We start from the raw sequence: 16849 nt of genomic DNA, 5'->3' as shown, positions 1-16849 counted from the left end.
GCAGCTGTAGACTCGATGCAGACCAGTGACGGAAGGTGCACATTGTGAAAACGGAGCAACAACACGGTGAGCCAAGCCGTCGGGACCCCCATGCACCTGCACGAGTGCACCAGAGACAGGAAAGGGTCCAGTCCAGACCATTCTGAGGCCCTGGCTGGTAGCTTCTGTTAGCACAAAGCCCTGCCGTCACACCCTGACTCTTATCGGTAAGCTCCTCTGCGCTGTCTCACAGGCCCCACTAGCATTGGGTTACCACGGAACCTTGGAAGGCGTGAGGAAGCATCGCCCACCTGTCGATGATCTGCTTTGCCCCTGTTGTTGACCTGACGGATGACGGGCACGACGTGCGTCTGCACTCGACGCCAGCCCAGCCCAGCCGGACCCAATCCAAACCGATCCGGATTAATACGACACAGCGAATGAATGAATGAATGAATGTGAAGCAAGTGCTCTTATTCAAGCCTCCACTCTTTCCTCATGAAAGTCTAATCGTCCTCCTCTTTTCTTGAGTGACTGCTGGACGGTGGTCGACTCGAGTCTGCCATCCAACCACCACAAGCCTGCCGACGGCGACAGAAATAGCCTCTAACTTTGCGCCCGGCTCCGCCTCTTTTATCTCCCCAGTCCCCTGCCGCCTCGACCTCGGAATCGCTACCCTCAGGGTTCCAGGCCTGCTTTTTTCCCGGGTCGCCCGTTGCAACCAACATCTTCCCATCCCGGCAAGACATCGCACGTCCAGCGTCTCAAGACCGGCGCTTCCTCGACCACTGGCAGATGTACGTACTCTGCATGTCTGCGTCTCCTGCTCTTTCTGCCTTGTAGGCAGTGGTTGACATCGTGCCAAGTCCAGCAGAGTTTCCAATCCCGACTACAGCAGCTCGGCCGCCTGGTCCATTATTCCACACAATTGATGTCCCATGCCCGCTCCACCACCCGGCCTGTTCCCTGTACGATAGGACGAAGACAACAATAACACCACCACTATTCGCAAATCCCGCCGCCTCTCCAAGCTACACACTACCAATTTCTCAAATCCACGATTGAACCATTGCTCTCAAGACCGAACTGTTTACTCGTGAAAACCTGCACACACATGGAGGAGTTGCAGATATAGAGGGAGCCGACTATTTACTTCCGCGAGCCACGAGCCACGAGCCACGATCCGTATTTCCGCCGGTTGGCTGGCTGACCGCAGCGACTGCCCCACGACGTCAGCACCTCCTTCGCGCCCCAACACCGGGCCGCACAACACGACAGCCCAGATCCACCTGCCCCTCCGCGCTGCAGCGACGACTTTGTCGTCGTTTGCGACGCCTCCTGACCTTTTCAATCTCTGCTCTGTCGCCGACAGCCATCCCACCTCAGCATGGAAGCCGCAGCAGGAGCGGTGCTGTCCACGGCACACGAGCTCTACACCCGCGCAAACGAGACCTCTACCGACTCCTCAAAAGAAGAGCGCCCACCCGTATACAAAGTAATCGGTATATGTCTGGCCATCGGCTCCGGCCTGTTCATCGGAACCTCGTTCGTGCTCAAGAAAGTCGGGCTGCTCAAGGCCAATGAGAAATACCAGGAAGAAGCCGGCGAGGGATATGGCTATCTCAAGAACGCCTTCTGGTGGGGAGGCATGACCCTCATGATTCTGGGCGAGGTGCTCAACTTTGTCGCATATGCGTTCACAGATGCCATTCTCGTCACACCAATGGGAGCCTTGTCTGTTGTCATCACCAGCGTTCTGTCGGCCATATTTCTCAAGGAAAGGTTGAGCATGGTCGGCAAGGTCGCTTGCTTCTTGTGTATCGTGGGCTCCGTCGTCATCGTTATGAACGCGCCCGAGGAGTCCTCGGTCGCAGACATCCAGGAGATGCAGAAATTCGTGATCGCGCCCGGCTTCCTCAGCTATGCCGGCGTGATTCTTATCGGCTCCGTCATTGTCGCCTATTTCGTTGGGCCCAAATATGGGAAGAAGAACATGATGGTGTACATCTCCATATGCAGTTGGGTTGGAGGATTGAGTGTTGTTGCGACCCAGGGCCTGGGCGCTGCGATCGTGGCCCAGATTGGCGGGAAACAACAATTCAACCAGTGGTTTATCTATGTTCTGTTGGTGTTCGTCATCGGAACACTATTGACGGAAATTATTTTCTTGAACGCAAGTTGACTCTCCTGGTCAAGTTACATGTGTCGCCGCTAACGCTCTTCACAGAAAGCGCTCAACATATTCAATGCCGCGATGGTCACCCCCACCTATTATGTCTATTTCACCAGCACGACCATCATCACCTCTGCCGTGCTATTCCAGGGCTTCAAGGGAACCCCTTCCTCAATTGTCACCGTCGTGATGGGCTTTCTCACCATCTGCTCCGGGGTCGTCTTGCTACAGCTATCAAAATCCGCCAAAGATGTGCCTGACGCAGCAGTCTTCAGTGGCGATCTTAATCAGGTCCGCACAATTGCTGAACAGGAGCAGGCCGAGACGGAACCCAAGGCAGACGCTATCCGAGGAACCGCAGCGCTGGTGCGTCGGTTCTCTACGACGCGCGAGAAGATGGAGATCGAAGAACTCAAACGGATTCGCGCCGAGAAGGAGCAGGAGCGACTCGAGGCGGTCAGTGAGGACGGCCAGCCGCAATTTGAATGGGATGGTCTGCGAAGGCGTAGAACAAGTAAGCCTACTCACCTCACCCTATCATTCTCCTACCTTATCAAGAGGCAAATGAGCCGAGTGGGCTTTAAATAGCCTCGAAACTATGTCGACTTGATGTTATGGCTTCTTCTCGCACCTGTCGGCCGGAGAATGAAATGTGACACCTGACTCACAGCTGTGCAGCGCTCGGAAGTCAACACAGCAGGCAGATAACGACGCCGCAAACATTCCCTATGACACCGAACACCGGGGCTTCGCCACATCCGCCGCTGGGCATGTCGCACTTCCCAACCGACGAGGAACTCGCTGAGCAGGATAGACCGTTTAGTGCAGGCCTCTCTAGCTTTATGGGTACCATCCGATCGCGTGCGACGAGCGTGTTGCCAGGACATCCGGATTTCAGGCAGTCTTCTCTGGGAAGCGACTCCTCGAATGCCCTCAATCTCTCTTCCAACAAGATGCAAAGCCCCATGCACCCTGTGCAACTGACCGAGATTTCTGTGGCGCATGGCGGTGCTTACGGCGTACCTGCTGGCGTGAAGACCGAGTACGACCCGGGCTCACACGGCTCTTCCGACAGCATCGGCGGCCGTGAAAGACATATTCACTTCGGTGGCGAGACTCGGCACACACCAGATAACGCAAGCCTTGCCCCTCCGACGCCACCGCCGCATGCTCAACCGCACTCGGCCAGGAGACAGTTCTCCTTCCAGAACGTCTTTAAGCGACACCGGGACCACGGAAACGATGGCGCAGAGGAGAGACCGACAAGCTCTAAATCCACGAGCAGGCCCATCTCTAGCCGGGGTTACAGCGCTCCGCACGCAAAGACCGCGACTGGTAAGCCTTTCGATATGGAACCCGGTGTGCAACTCAGTGCTCCAAGACCCGATAGCTAACCACACGGTACAGAGGAGGAACGTTTAGGTCTCGTAAAGGGCGACAGTAATAACCAAGGGCCTGGTTACTCGTCAGCCCCGGCGTTGCCCTTGTACGAGGAGGACGACTTTGAGGGCTCTGACGACTATCTGTACGACGATGACGCGTTGTACAGCGACGACAAGATGACGCGCTATGGACGTGGCATCACAGACAGTCCGCCGAGAGGGCGAGCCGGAAGTGATGGCTCAAATGAGAAGGGGAACGAGCCTCAGAGAGGCAGGTGGAATGAGGGCCGAGGTAGCAGCAGAGATCAAACACCGCCAACACCGCCACCCAAACCACCCGCGCACGGGAGCAGGAGCGGCAGCGGCAGCGGCAGCGGGACGCAGATCCCGAGAGGTGGCGCCTACATATGATGAGTTTTCCGGGGAATATTGCAGCTAGGTCGCTGCTGTACAATACGACTCGATGCCACGACTGTCCAGGCGTCCGGTGTGTTTTCACTGGGTAGGGTCTGCTGGTTGCATTTCCAGAAGCGAGGGGGCATATGATGCGCCCATTTGGGATTGGCATGTTAGTATTGGGTGTTATATGGTACAGGCAATACATATAGCATTGGGTGGGATTGGGGCGTGGAAAATAAAGCATGGGCTGCCGGCTGGCATTAGATACATACAACGTCGCCGGATGGGGCAGGAACCATCACAGTTCTGTGTATATACTAGAAGGGATGGGCATCTTATCTGGATTAGCAGCAGCCATAATGGAGTGAACGTTCAAATGAGATATGACAATGGTACTTCCATCCCTGAATGCTTCCGCCGTATACTATCTCGGCAAACTTGTCTGTTTGTTGAAGGACTAGGACCTTGTGTTCGCCACTGAGTTCTTCCATACCTACCTAGGCAAATAGTAGGGTTTCCTGAAGAGGGCTGAGCAGACCCAGAGTGCTGTCGAACCATCTGAAATGTATAAAATATTTCTCTGTCCTTGCCTTCGTTAAGGCGACCACTGTTGACTGACGGTTTGTGAGTTTTGTATTGCTTGCGTGCTTGTTCAGACTCCCAGACTCCCAGCCAATTATCCAGGCAGTGTGGACTTGCCAGTGACCGCAGACCATCGAAACCACCACTTCAGGCTGTACGACCTGAGTAGACTTTGGGACACACTTCTGCTGATGTGGTGCCTCCCTGCATACTGTGACAGTCTGCTGGGAAGAATCAGGCCTGATCTTGGCAATTGAGGACATTATACTTTGTTTGTGATGAAAACCTAAACATTTACCTTGGCAGCTCATGTTTCACATTATCATCTCCTCAACTTGTGCAAGGAGGCAATCAAGAACGGCAAATAGCACACTAATACGGTCATTCGGCCAGAAGCATTGCGCATATCGATGAAGCCCGAGCAGAAGAAACGGGGTAGAGTATTAATGAAGCAAGTAAATACTTTTCCTTCCACCATCCGCAGCCAAAGCACTTTACAGCTACCTCCGAGATTGACGGCTGAGAACATTTTGAGGTGACAGAGACGCTAGACAATGACTGAGCGAAAAAGGTATCGTGAGTAAGGAATTGAGCAACGGGGAAAGAATATGACAAAGGCACTTAAGCGTGTACATGTATGCAACCACAAAAAATGTCCATTCCTCCACAAGGTCCCCTCCTGCGTGTTTTGTATCACCTATAATGCTTTTCCTCCGAACGTTTCTACACGACAACGTATATGTTGATCTTCGTGCCAATGCGGTCGATTTCATCCAGGGATACTTTCGCTTCTGGGTATGGTGGCCGGGTGAGTTCGGTGATGCAACTCCTATTGGTGATGACGAGACTGTGTGGCACGATGCAGGTCTCCACTGCTCCCCTCCTCATCACCTGGACCGGCTCCCCCGTTGGCTTCCTCCGCTCCTCCCCTTGAAGTGGTCGGTCGGCCCGCAGTAATTGCCTCGGTTGTCAATGTGCCCGTTTGCCATGGAGGTGCCAACGACTGCCCTGGAGCTCTTCTCCGTCGCGTTCGCGGCCCTGGTCGAGGCCTCGGCGCTCTTACCGGCCGCCTTGGCCGCCTTCATACTCGCTGCTGCGGCCTCCTGGCTCGCGTTGGCGGAAACCGAAGCCGGTAGGAGGGCGAGAACCGTGGCCTGGCGCATTGTTAGCTGGAATTCTCACCGCTTGAAGTGGATACTGGGACTATCGTGATGGCTGCAGGAGGTCTTTGCGTCCCATGTCTTACACAACGTCCAACAAGAATCTCCCATAAAGGGAGGGAAGAATTACTGACCATAGTTGCGACGCTCGCCCAGAGGGTCTTTTTCTTGAACCATGGCTTATCACCATTGGCATCGTCGTCTGCTGCTGTCATGCCAGCGATGCCTAGATCAGGAAGGGTCGAGGAACGATGACGGTGGTCCTGTTCGTGGCCGCGTTCTCGGTCGCGGTGTCTGCCTCGGTCCCGTGAGCGTACCCTAATCTGCTTGCTGCTGCTTGAGGTATCGTTCAGGTCGTCTACTATGTCTGATCCAGAGGGGCGCCTCCGTCGCCTTTGCCGTTTTCTGTGATGATCATGGTCGGCATCTGGTGACCCAGAGCTCGGTGACGCCGACGCCGACATCGAAGGCGATGAAGAATGATGTGTGCGACGGCGTTCGACTTCTTTGACAGACATCCTTTTTTGTGTTTTGAAGTTTGGGTCGCTAGGCGGTGCTTTTCTATTAGAGAACAAATGGCGGCCTGGTCAAACAGCAAGACATCTATGCCACAACCATATCGTACAGTTCTTAAGGTCTCGAGCCCTGACAAACATAACTAGAGCGGAGTAGGGTGCCCAAGCAGTGCCGCAAGAGCTATGTCTCACTTCTATATGTCCATCCGTTTGATCAGGCGCCTCTTTGGAGACGTTGCCGCTAGCCCTTCCCGTGCTTTGACTGAATGCCCAAGCTTATAAGAGAGGCCAGCCCTGGATATCCCAGACAGGTGAGCTAGCTCCGAGCTACGGCGGGAAAAGCAAAGACGGTCTTAACACACTTCCGTCGTGCCCAGGACACGAGAAGGTTAGGCGCATCAGATAAGGTTGGCACTTGCGCCCAACAGTGTGGTGGGAGCGTCACTGTCGCCGCCAACGGTCCGGATGGTGCCTTGACGACGTCTTATCTTGTGGCGACATGACGGGTTTTAGGCAAATATCACCGCATTCACGACCCAGTGATCCCCATACCACGTGGGATGGTGTGGGCGTTTTGGTGGACGATCGGGCGATGGTTGGGTGCCGAGCCAGCAGCAGTTCTGGGCTCCGCCTGCTCTTGCACCAGATCATTGGGGATGGAGGTGGAGATCCTCGCGGCAGATAACGATGGTTGCGGTCGGAGCATGTTCAACGCATAAAGTTTCAGATAATGAACAAGGTTTTGCGAGTTTTCAGATGTCATGATCGTACCTTTGGTCTGGTTCCTCACATGGATGTTGCCGTGTTGGACCCGAACTTCGGGATATAGATGAGCGAATCGACTCGTCTTGTGGCTGGGCACAGGATGAAAGAAGACGAGCCAGACACGAAAGCTGACATAGCGAGATATCGTGTCTGGGAACTCCCTGTCTTTCATCCGGCCGCCGCTCGAGTCCAACCAATCAAGTCGGACGAAAATCGATTTCTTTAGCTCGTTCTTCTCGCCTCAGTGAAACGTCCCAGGTCTGGGAGGATGCGGCTCTGAACTAACCGAACATCTGGTCAACAGTGGCGAGAGTGATTTTGGTGCTGGTGGCCAACGTTGTGGCAGTCAACCTTCAATTGTAGAGGATTGGGTAAGGGCAGAAGAAAATCATGTGAGAATCTGTACGCCAAGAGGCTGAGCAGAATGCAATACTGAAACTGTTCACTCATGGCACGCGGTGACACCAGTTGACGCGGCGGTCAATACCATTTTGAGGACACGTCAATCCACATATGCAACTACATGACCACTGTGAAGCATATTGTGTGAATGTCCTGCTTACTAAAGGAGCATCAGGAAGGACTTATAACTGAGTTATACCCCTGGCCTTGACTCATAATGCAGCCTTGCTGCGTCTTTTCCAAACCAGACTCAAACCCATCATATGTGGCATGTGATTCCGCTTATTGTCAATTGACAGAGCTACCGTGCGCACCAGCCGCTCCGTCTCCATGGTCGGGCAGTTCCATGCATTTGAGAAACTTGCGAATCCGATACCGTTGCCCACATGATGAGGTTCTTGCCCAGACCGCCCACGGGTCCAAACACAAAGCAGTCCGTGCTCTGTACAGTGGATTCATTGGTCTGTCAGATGCCCAAACAGGGATGAAAATGGACAGCAGCGCCGATGCCAGCCTCCCGCCTGCATGATGAAGCTGATAGCTAAGGTCGGCGCCGCGGCAATATACAGTTCTCACCGCATTTTCGTTGCAAAGCCATCGCAAAGTAACTCATCGACTGGCTGGGTCATATCTTGGTATGTATACCGTATTTTTATAGCTGATGGGTTTGCGAATAGGTCAACACGTCGGGCAGTTGTCGTTGATGTGTACAGATTTAAGAGGACATGCGTGACTTCAGCACACTCCGAAGCGAGACAACACTTGTACAACCCCAACAAGCAAGCTGGTCATGTCTTTTGGCACTGAAGAGGTACAAGGCTCTACGATAAACTTCGGCTAGCTACACCTCAGAAGTCAGGTTGGTATCACTGGCAGAATAATTATTCAAATCTTCCGTCAGCTTGAAGACGAATGCAGAGCCAGGTGGGCTTACAATGAAACGGACTTGATTTGCTTCAGAGTATCTCGGTGCCCATAAAGTAGTTCTGACTAGCAAGTCTAGATCGCCTTTAGCCCCGGGGAAGCGAAAAGTTCCTCTCAAATGATCAGTCCATGGCCTTAGTTTATAACACCAACTTGTAATTTCCGCGACGGCGCACACTAGCAGCATCCGTACTCCCAGGGCGGGACACACAAGCCAAACGAGCCTGGCAGGCTCAGCCCACACATTAGGAGGACTATATTGTAGGAGCGACGCTCCCGAAGGCTAACATGATGAGAGCCATTCACAACCCTGTAGTGTTATTTGGGACATAGAACCAATTTTATGAACCCGGAGACAAACATACCTAGGTATCCGCTGGATGTTCCCCGGCTTCTAGAATGTGCAAGTAAATGACCGGCCGTACTTTGTCCAGAGCATGATCGTTCCTGCCATAGATAGACCCGGCCCGTGTAATCGATCAGCAGAGCAGGGCAGTGACGACCGGTTACGGACTAAACACTTTTAGTGATCACAAATGATGTGGCCTATGTTTCTTGCCTCTAATGGACAGTTTGAGGTGGCATCGAGCCCACCAGCACAGTCTTGTCCGAAATATAGGCACGTCGGCTCAAGGGCTCCTCCAGTTTATTGAGTATACTTGAACATACATGTTAGGCCGACGAGGAACAAGAGCGGCAATATTCCAAGACCAGGCGCATGAGCTGTCCAGTTTCGTATGAAGATGAGTCTACAAGGCCGAAAAACGCTTCACCAGGGTCCTCCTCGCCCGCCATATTTGTGCTGAGGGCCGGACAGCGCGCTGGGCCATCTAGCTCGAAGACGGCTTCTCCCACGAACTCATGGTCTAGATAATTGCTATTAAATCTTTCTTAAAGGCAGTTCCCTTCTGCCATCTTCGGTTCGGGAGCATACCCTTTCTAATACCATCGTACACGTCTGCTTCCTTAAAGCTCGTATACCCACATCCGCGATGAAATCGTTCACCTCAAAATTATTGCCTGTATTGCCAGCTCTTGCTGGAGTACAGGCCTCTCCATCCGTTCAGAACCAACCTGTACCCTTCGACAACACAACCTCGTTGCCGCTGCTTTCCAAAGGTGACGCCTGCGGATATGGGGCCCCCGCAAAGCGCGGATCTATCTGTGGACATGGACTTTGCTGCAGCTCAGAGAGTGTAAGCCATCTCCTGCCTTGAACGACTTCGGCCCAGCATGCTAACGTGGGTAAATGAATAGAATGTATGTGGCTCTGATGAGCTATCGTGTAGCGCAATCGACTGTCTACCCAAGTACAGCACTGGCTGTAATTGGCAAGGAAACATCAACGACAAGCTGCAGCCAAAGGCCCCGTCGCCCAGCCAAGGCCGATCATCATCTCTTCGGAAACGCCAGGACACGACCACACAGGACACAGAAGCCAGTTCCTCATCTTCTGAGCAGCTGTACAAGCGCCCATCTCTGTCCTGGTTGGCTCGACTGCCGCGCCCCGAGCTGGGCTCCGTGCCTTACGGAGAGGTGATCACCACCTGCAACGAGCCCGGGACCGTCGCCCTGACTTTTGACGACGGGCCCTGGGAGTACACCGAGGAGCTCCTCAACATCCTGAGCGACTATGACGCAGAGGCGACCTTCTTCGTCTGTGGCGGCAACATGGGCGGCGACGGGCAGATCACCGACTACGGCCACCCCCATCTCCTGCGGCGCATGGTCGACGAGGGCCACCAGGTCGGCACGCACACCTGGGCGCACGCGGACCTGACCACGGTCGACGAGTACGGCATCCTCGACCAGCTCTTGTTGAACGAGCAAGCCCTCGTGCAGGCCCTGGGGCGGATCCCCACGTACTTCCGCCCGCCCTACTTCAGCACCAACGACGACGTGCTGGACACGGTGGGCGACCTCGGCTACCACGTCATCAGCGCGGGCGTCGACACCAACGACTGGAAGGGCGACTACGACGCCGCGCGGCAGGCCTTCAGCCAGGCGGTCCAGCAGGGCGCGTGGGATGGCTCCAACGGCAAGATCGTCCTGGCGCACGACATCCACGAGCGCACCGTCCACGAGCTCGCCGCCTACATGATCGAGCAGGCCCGCGACGCCGGCTTCCGCCTCGTCACCGTGGGCGAGTGCATGGGCGACCCGGAGGAGAACTGGTACCGCGACCCCAGGACCGGCGGACCTTGGGCGTTTGGCAGCTCTGACGACAGCCCGCTGGTCAAGCGGCATGTGGTCCATCCTATCAAGGGGTTCCTGCCTTACCCCGAGCCCGCCGACAAGTCCAACGCACTCGTCGCTAACAGCGCGCACGTCAAGCGGGATGTCGTCCCTCCTCCTTTTGATGGGCAGGACAAGGAGTCTGCGGAGACGTTGAGGAGTTACTACCCCCCAACCTCCACTGAAGGCCTTCACAAAAAGCACCTCATACCCGGGTTCCTGCCTTACCCTGAGCCCGCCGACAAGTCCAACGCACTCGTCGCCCGGGCAGCCGAGCCCTCCCAGTCTGTTGCTGCCAATGTGACGCAGCCGGGCGTCGTCTCCGTCCCGCTGCGGATGGTGCCCGGTGCCTGGCCCCTCAGCGGGGTCGGCTCTCCTTCGCCAAAGGCGACCTTCGGGCTTGTTCTGGCGCTGGCCAACATGTTCTTCCTCCTCCATTAAGTGGGTCAGGTGGGAAAAGCTATCGGCGATGCGCTCTTAGGTCTTTTAGTTATACGGGTATGAGTAGTTGCAAAGGCTGGGCTCGGCGGTCGAGCCGACATGGTTTCAAAGTACGCCGTCGACAACAAGGAGTTAGCCCCAGGAGACCGGCAGCCGCACTTTTGGCTTCGCCGAAGTATTCCATTCCATAATGCTTAATAAAATAATTCTTTCCCATGTCAGCAGTACTTGCACAGGAACTGTGATGGGCAAACCCTGGGGACAAGACATCGAATTCCGATGGCAGAGCTGTAAGTGGCAATCGGACTTCCAGTCAGGCAAGCTGTCGGGCCTTTTCGGTTGCACATGTATTAAACACTGGCCCTCTGATCGTCAGCTACATTCTTGACCTTGTTCTCACGGAGAGACTAACCCACTTGGAAATATACTCGACTGTCTTGGCCCCTCCTCCTCACCAAGAAGCTGTCCATCTTCCCGGCTGACTATGTGAACGGCACCCGGCAGGACCGGTCCTGTTCATCATCACCTGGCTCAACTAATAAAGGTCCGACAAGACCCTGTCATAACACATTTTCTTTCATACTTTTGTACAAATTTCAAAAGGGCCCACTCATGAGCACCCTCTCTCCCCAAGAGCCCCAAGATGAGATGCCAAATGCTTCAAGGGGTCTGTTGCCATGGAAATGGTGACAACCTCTCCATCTATTTACCAGTGCGCTTATCCTCCTCATGCCGCCTTTCACCACAGCGACGTTGCTATCACAAATCCGTGCCCCCGAGTTTCCACTGCCCTTCCTCAACCTCCATCCGGTCCATCTCACCAGCCCCCACGCCCAGGTCTAGCCTCTTCCAGTCCAAGTACTTGCTGGATCTTGGCCGCCAGGTCCCTAGCGCCAGCCATCAGGCCCTGTGCTTCCCTTGCGTGCTCTGGCCTACCGGCCGCCCTTTCTGTCTCGATGATCTCATCCATGGTCTGCACCGCCCTGCTGAGCAGCTGCACCGTCCAGTGTCCTATGTTACCGCCCCCTTGTTGGCCATCCAGACCCCGGCGCTCCACCTCGCGCACCCATAGCTCGCAGGCCATCAAGATCCACCGGACCACGACCTTTCGACGTCGGCCTGTGAAGGGCGCCTCCTGTGCGTCGAGTATGCGTTCGAGTACACGTGTGACGATGGCGTGGGCAACGCCGAGGTTGTTGACAAACAGCAAGACAGGCCAGTTTGGATCGGCTTGGATGTCCTCGTTTTGATTCTGGGTGATGGCGTACTCACAGAGGATTGTGAGAACAGTGTCGATCGGGAAGACGTGGTTGTTCATGCTGGTCCTGTGAGCAATGTCTTGAACCTTGTTGCACACATGCTCATAGGGCAGCGGGGGCGGGCCAAATTCAGCGTCATCAGCTGGCCGGCCCCGGTCCTCCCAGTTGCGGTATGCTTCCTCCGTCTCAAAATGAGCTGCGTTAATGAGACTGCGCCATGTGTCAGCAATGAGACGCGGGGCGTGGTGATCGGCTGCGTGGTAGATGAGTAGAGAAAGGTCGTAGTAATTGGCTGGCTCGGCAAAACCGTTAAACAGCTGTGGATCCTGTGGTTAGCATACATGATTAATTCGTTGGTACAAGCCGTGGCAATGCTCACCTCTGTCAGTGAGAGTATGGGGCCGTTCAGAGCCTGCTCGCAGTCACCCTTGCGATCATCTGGTATTCGTTCATCCGCCTTGAGCCTCTCGAGAAGGTCATCCTGGATATGCGCGATTTCCAGCAATGTCGTCACATCATGGTTCAGAACCTGCTGATGCTGCCGGCTGACACCAACCGTCGACACGCTAGCATTGCCCTTGGCACGACTCAGCAGGGTGATGCGGTCCTTGATTCCTATTTCGAGAACCTCGTTCTTCGCCAGCTCGGCCTGGACTTCAGCAGCCTCATAAAACCTGCCACGATGCGTGTAAAACCGACAGAGAAGGTCAGCATGGCGGGCTTCAGTGGCCGCCAGTCGCTGGAGGAAGGTGACGACGTGCGGCGAGTCAATAGCGAGGATACGATCGGTCCAGTTCTGTTCGATGTACCATTCGTACAGGTCAAAGTGGAACACCTCGTCATCAGAGCCGTTGACGACGTTGTAGGCTTCATTGCGCTTGGTGGCGGCCAAGGTGAGGCGTCCGTCGACCAGTTCCGGCTCGCGAGCCGAGACAGCATCCAATCTTTGCATCACTTCGTGGACAAGATCATAGCAACTCCTACGCTCGTTGAAGGCCGCCTGTCGAGGGTCATTAGGCGGTCTGCCATCGTTGATCCAAGACAGCGCCGTGTTTCCGCGGTCTTTTTCTTGAGCCACCCTCAGACACAACTGGATAGCCCCGGCGTAGTATTGTAGATCAAGGTATTGCTGAACAGCGCCATGGAGGTTAGCCAGGGTGAGGCTGCCGGCGACACGCTCAAACAAACGCAGACTCTCTCCAAGCACTTGTCGAAGGTGGTTAGGGTTGCCAGCCTGTTCTGATGCCCTCTTCAATTGCTCCTGGGCCTTAAAGACAACGACGTCGTCCGGACTGCAGAAGCTGCCGCACCGTCTCCGCAAAGCGTCAGCCACGGTCTCCACATTTGCGCCACTCTCGATGTTCCGATTAACAATGGCCTTGACCAGAAGCTTCGCAAGGTCTCTCCCCGCCTCCTGGGAGAAGAGTTGTTCGTAAGTGAGCTCGCGCAGCTGATGCTGTGTTGGCGCGTCTAGCCGAACGAATATTTCGGCTACACGCTCGTCGAAAAGCATCAGTACAAACGAGATTCCTTCAGCAATGTTTTCCATCAGCCTTTGCAAAGAATGCAGGCCCTGATGTTCAGACTGCATAGCCATCTCTGCGAGGCGGTTTTGCGCGTTCGCAAGATCCTGGGGACCGTTCAGGCCCTTGATAACACCACGGTTGGTTTCAAGGAAATTCCGCAGACGATCCAAGTTTTCCTGAACAGAGTTCAATTTGGCCACTGGGACTGTCGATCTCACGAAGACTGCCCCAGCCTGATCCACGCCTTGCGCGACGACTTTCGACTTCCATAGCATCCGAACCAAGCGGGTGAGATATAATCCCAGAGCGTGATGTCGGGCAGACAAGGTGATTGAGTCCGTCTCGGTCACCGTGGGGTCGCCTCCGAAGTCGATGAAAACAGATCTTGCGCGGTCTTGCGTGACTTGGTCAATCACACGGGCCGCGCCGTTGCGTAGATCGTTGCCTTGGCCGCAAGCGATGGCAAGAGCTGTGGAAACGGTCTCGTTGCGGCCATAAAGGTGAATGAACCGCGTCGTCTCGTACTTGACGGTGTCGTCACTTGCGGCTTTTCGTATGACAGTCGCAAAAATGTCTACCATCCTCCGCCTTCGAACGACGTGGATGCCCATATTAGTCATTATAGCAAATTCGGAGGGAGACTGATCAAATTGGACGGCGAGTTCATTTCCGAAGCCAACAGGCTGTCCAGCCGCGGCGAAAGGTGGTGTGATAGACCCCACTGCAAGGACTTTGACTCCTTGGCCGAGGTCAATGAAGTTTGCGCTTTCGTAATACCTCATGGCCCTTTCGTTATGCGCGACAGTCCCATGTTGCAACTTGATACGGCCAGTCTCCGGTGCGGCAACGAACAGAATATCGGTGTTAGGATTATCCGCCTTTGCAACAAAATCGAAAAAGTACCCGGGCGCAAAGCGTTGACCAAACCTGCTCGTTGTGAGAGCCTGTGAGTTGACGGTAAGATATGCTCCCTCACCGGCCTGCTGCGCCTGGGGAGCTTGGTCGGCAGAGGGGGGAAACTTGACGAATTGGACCTGCATGCTTTGCGGGGCGGAGCCAGATACAGACGATGAGCTAGTTGCGCTCAGAAAGATGCGGCAGCCAGTGCTGGTCAGAGCTACCAGGTGGAGGTTGAAACTCTCCCTGGCAGAGATCGGGCTGATTGACACGATTGTCAGGTTGTTCGTCAGCAGCGGCGATCCTGCAACAAAGTGAGTCGTCTCATTGAAGCACGTTGTCCTATCCTTCTCGATGCATTTGTTGAGCTTGTACAAGCCCTCCAGCTGGTAGACACGGATGGTCGAGGTATTGGAGAGAGTGTACAGCAACCCCCGGCTGTCATCGATGACCATGTCGGCCAGGCACTCGTTCGTCTTGGGCGTCCAGAGAGAACTTGGACTGGGCAGAAGCGTGCTCGGATGAGGCAGCTTGGGCACCACCGAGGACCATCCAGGGTGCGTGTGGTTGATCTTTCCACACCTACTGGAAAACCACTTCTCCTCCTGCTGGTAATAGAGCTCATGCACATCGGTGTCGTTGTTGCCGCCAAAGAAGATCCTCCCGTCGGCGGAGCCAACAATATAGCTCACATCGAGGCTGCCCTTGTGTAGCGTCATCCTGGTCGAGTAGAGATTGACAGTATGGGAACCGTTGGGCGTGGGTGTCGCTGAAACGCCGAGGAGAATCAATTCTGTTGCAGTCGCCAGCACCAGGATGTGTGTGATCGTGTTGACAAAGACGTCCGTCTTTGGACGGACCAGAGCCAAAGTGGTGATGGTATGGGGCGATTCTTCATATCCAATCAGCTCTGGATCTGGATGGGTATAGTCCCAGAGATAGAGCGCGTTATCAATAGTAACCCAGGCGTGATTTATCTCGGTGAACAGACCCATATTTGTCGCAATTTGGCCGCGGTCGAAGTTCTCGAACACCCGGTCTGGGATCGGGTACTGGGTAGGCTTGTGGAAGGGAGCAAGTGCTGGGTCGAGCGTCGCAAGATCATAATCGGACGAGGTGCGAACTGTTCAAGCTTGTGAGTAGGATGCCGCCACTAGAAGCATGCGAGATCGGGGGCTGCTCACGTTGGCACAACGAGTTCAGCTCGGGGTAGCTGCCGTCGAGCTGCAGGAGGTCGTTGACCACCTTCGCAGCCCTGAGAACCGGGAGCTGGGCCGCATTATCGGGGACCATCTGAAGGGCAGGCGGCGCAGGCGGGCCTGGTGGTTGTGGTGGACCTGGGGCACCGGGAGCACGGAACGGATCCGGGGCAGGCCTTGGGGGATCCCGTCCCAAGGGCCCTAGCCGTGGCCCCCCAGCCGCTGCATCTCCGAAGAGGTTCCGTCGTGTAGCATCATTAGCGGGCGCGGGTGTGTTGATGAATGCGCCGGGCAGATGGCGCACCGGCGTCGGTGTGGCCATGTGGGATGCAGTAGGGTGTCGACGGCGTGGGCTTCAGGACCGAATGTCAGGAGCGCCCCTCCTCAAGACAGGACTGTCGTTCGCGGCGAAGGGCGAAGGTCGACGGTCGGTGATCTGTGGTCGGTGGTCGACGGCAGCAGCTTCGCCTCAGCCACTTGTCCGTCTTGCGCAGAGGCAACCGAATCGCACCAAGCTATCGCAACATCAATGGGACCTGGCCTGTCGAGTCGCGTCGAGTCGAGGGCTTGGAAGAGCAGGAGCAGGAACGGAAGCAGCAGGAGCTGGAGCAAGGAGCGTGCAGCCGCAGGTCGCTGGGATAAAATGGCGATCTGGATGTTGGATGGAGGCTGGCTGGCAGTCGGTCGACCAGTGTGGTCCTGGCCTGATGCGGCTGGTTTGGTATGGGAGGTGTGGGAAGTGAGGCGTGGTTTGGCCGACTGCAGCTCTCCGATGCAGTCAACACAATTTCTTTGCAGGGGTGGTGGTCAACTCAAGCAGTCAAGCTGGTCAAGGAAGGCTGGGCCCCAATTTTCGGTGGAGACGCGAACCTGGCGCGCAGGGCCGTCGAGCTAGGCTGTTTCGGGCACGACAGCTTCAAATACTCTGGCCCCTCGACACGATGCCACAAAGATGTGGCCAATGGCAGTGTTTCATGCGAGTCATCGGATCGAATCCATTACAAGAGAACG

General features: G+C 55.3%; 4 protein-coding genes across 4 annotated transcripts; 2 read left to right on the top strand and 2 right to left on the bottom strand.

The window, feature by feature from the left end:
• Nucleotides 1-1366: 1366 nt before the first annotated feature.
• On the top strand, nt 1367-3945 carry INS49_003744 (uncharacterized protein; the record flags this gene model as incomplete). The annotated part of the gene is made up of 4 exons (XM_043164534.1): nt 1367-2098; nt 2207-2666; nt 2831-3487; nt 3560-3945. 4 exons carry the CDS (start codon nt 1367-1369, stop codon nt 3943-3945), a joined length of 2235 nt encoding a protein of 744 aa, XP_043019299.1.
• Nucleotides 3946-5402: 1457 nt separating this feature from the next.
• On the bottom strand, nt 5403-6139 carry INS49_003743 (uncharacterized protein; the record flags this gene model as incomplete). Its single annotated transcript, XM_043164533.1, has 3 exons — nt 5403-5669; nt 5810-5938; nt 5993-6139. The coding sequence occupies 3 exons, from the start codon at nt 6137-6139 to the stop codon at nt 5403-5405; spliced, it is 543 nt and encodes a 180-aa protein (XP_043019298.1).
• Nucleotides 6140-9415: 3276 nt separating this feature from the next.
• INS49_003742 (uncharacterized protein) lies at nt 9416-10957 on the top strand (the record flags this gene model as incomplete). The annotated part of the gene is made up of 2 exons (XM_043164532.1): nt 9416-9477; nt 9571-10957. 2 exons carry the CDS (start codon nt 9416-9418, stop codon nt 10955-10957), a joined length of 1449 nt encoding a protein of 482 aa, XP_043019297.1.
• Nucleotides 10958-11774: 817 nt separating this feature from the next.
• Nucleotides 11775-16160, bottom strand: INS49_003741 (uncharacterized protein; the record flags this gene model as incomplete). The annotated part of the gene is made up of 3 exons (XM_043164531.1): nt 11775-12533; nt 12596-15762; nt 15824-16160. 3 exons carry the CDS (start codon nt 16158-16160, stop codon nt 11775-11777), a joined length of 4263 nt encoding a protein of 1420 aa, XP_043019296.1.
• Between the last annotated feature and the right edge of the window lie 689 nt (nt 16161-16849).

The sequence above is a fragment of the Diaporthe citri genome (genome assembly GCF_014595645.1).
Source record: "Diaporthe citri strain NFHF-8-4 chromosome Unknown scaffold_10, whole genome shotgun sequence".
In the NCBI taxonomy this organism is placed as follows: domain Eukaryota; kingdom Fungi; phylum Ascomycota; class Sordariomycetes; order Diaporthales; family Diaporthaceae; genus Diaporthe; species Diaporthe citri.
Note: the sequence above shows the minus strand (reverse complement) of the source record. Positions and strands in the feature narration are given on the sequence as shown.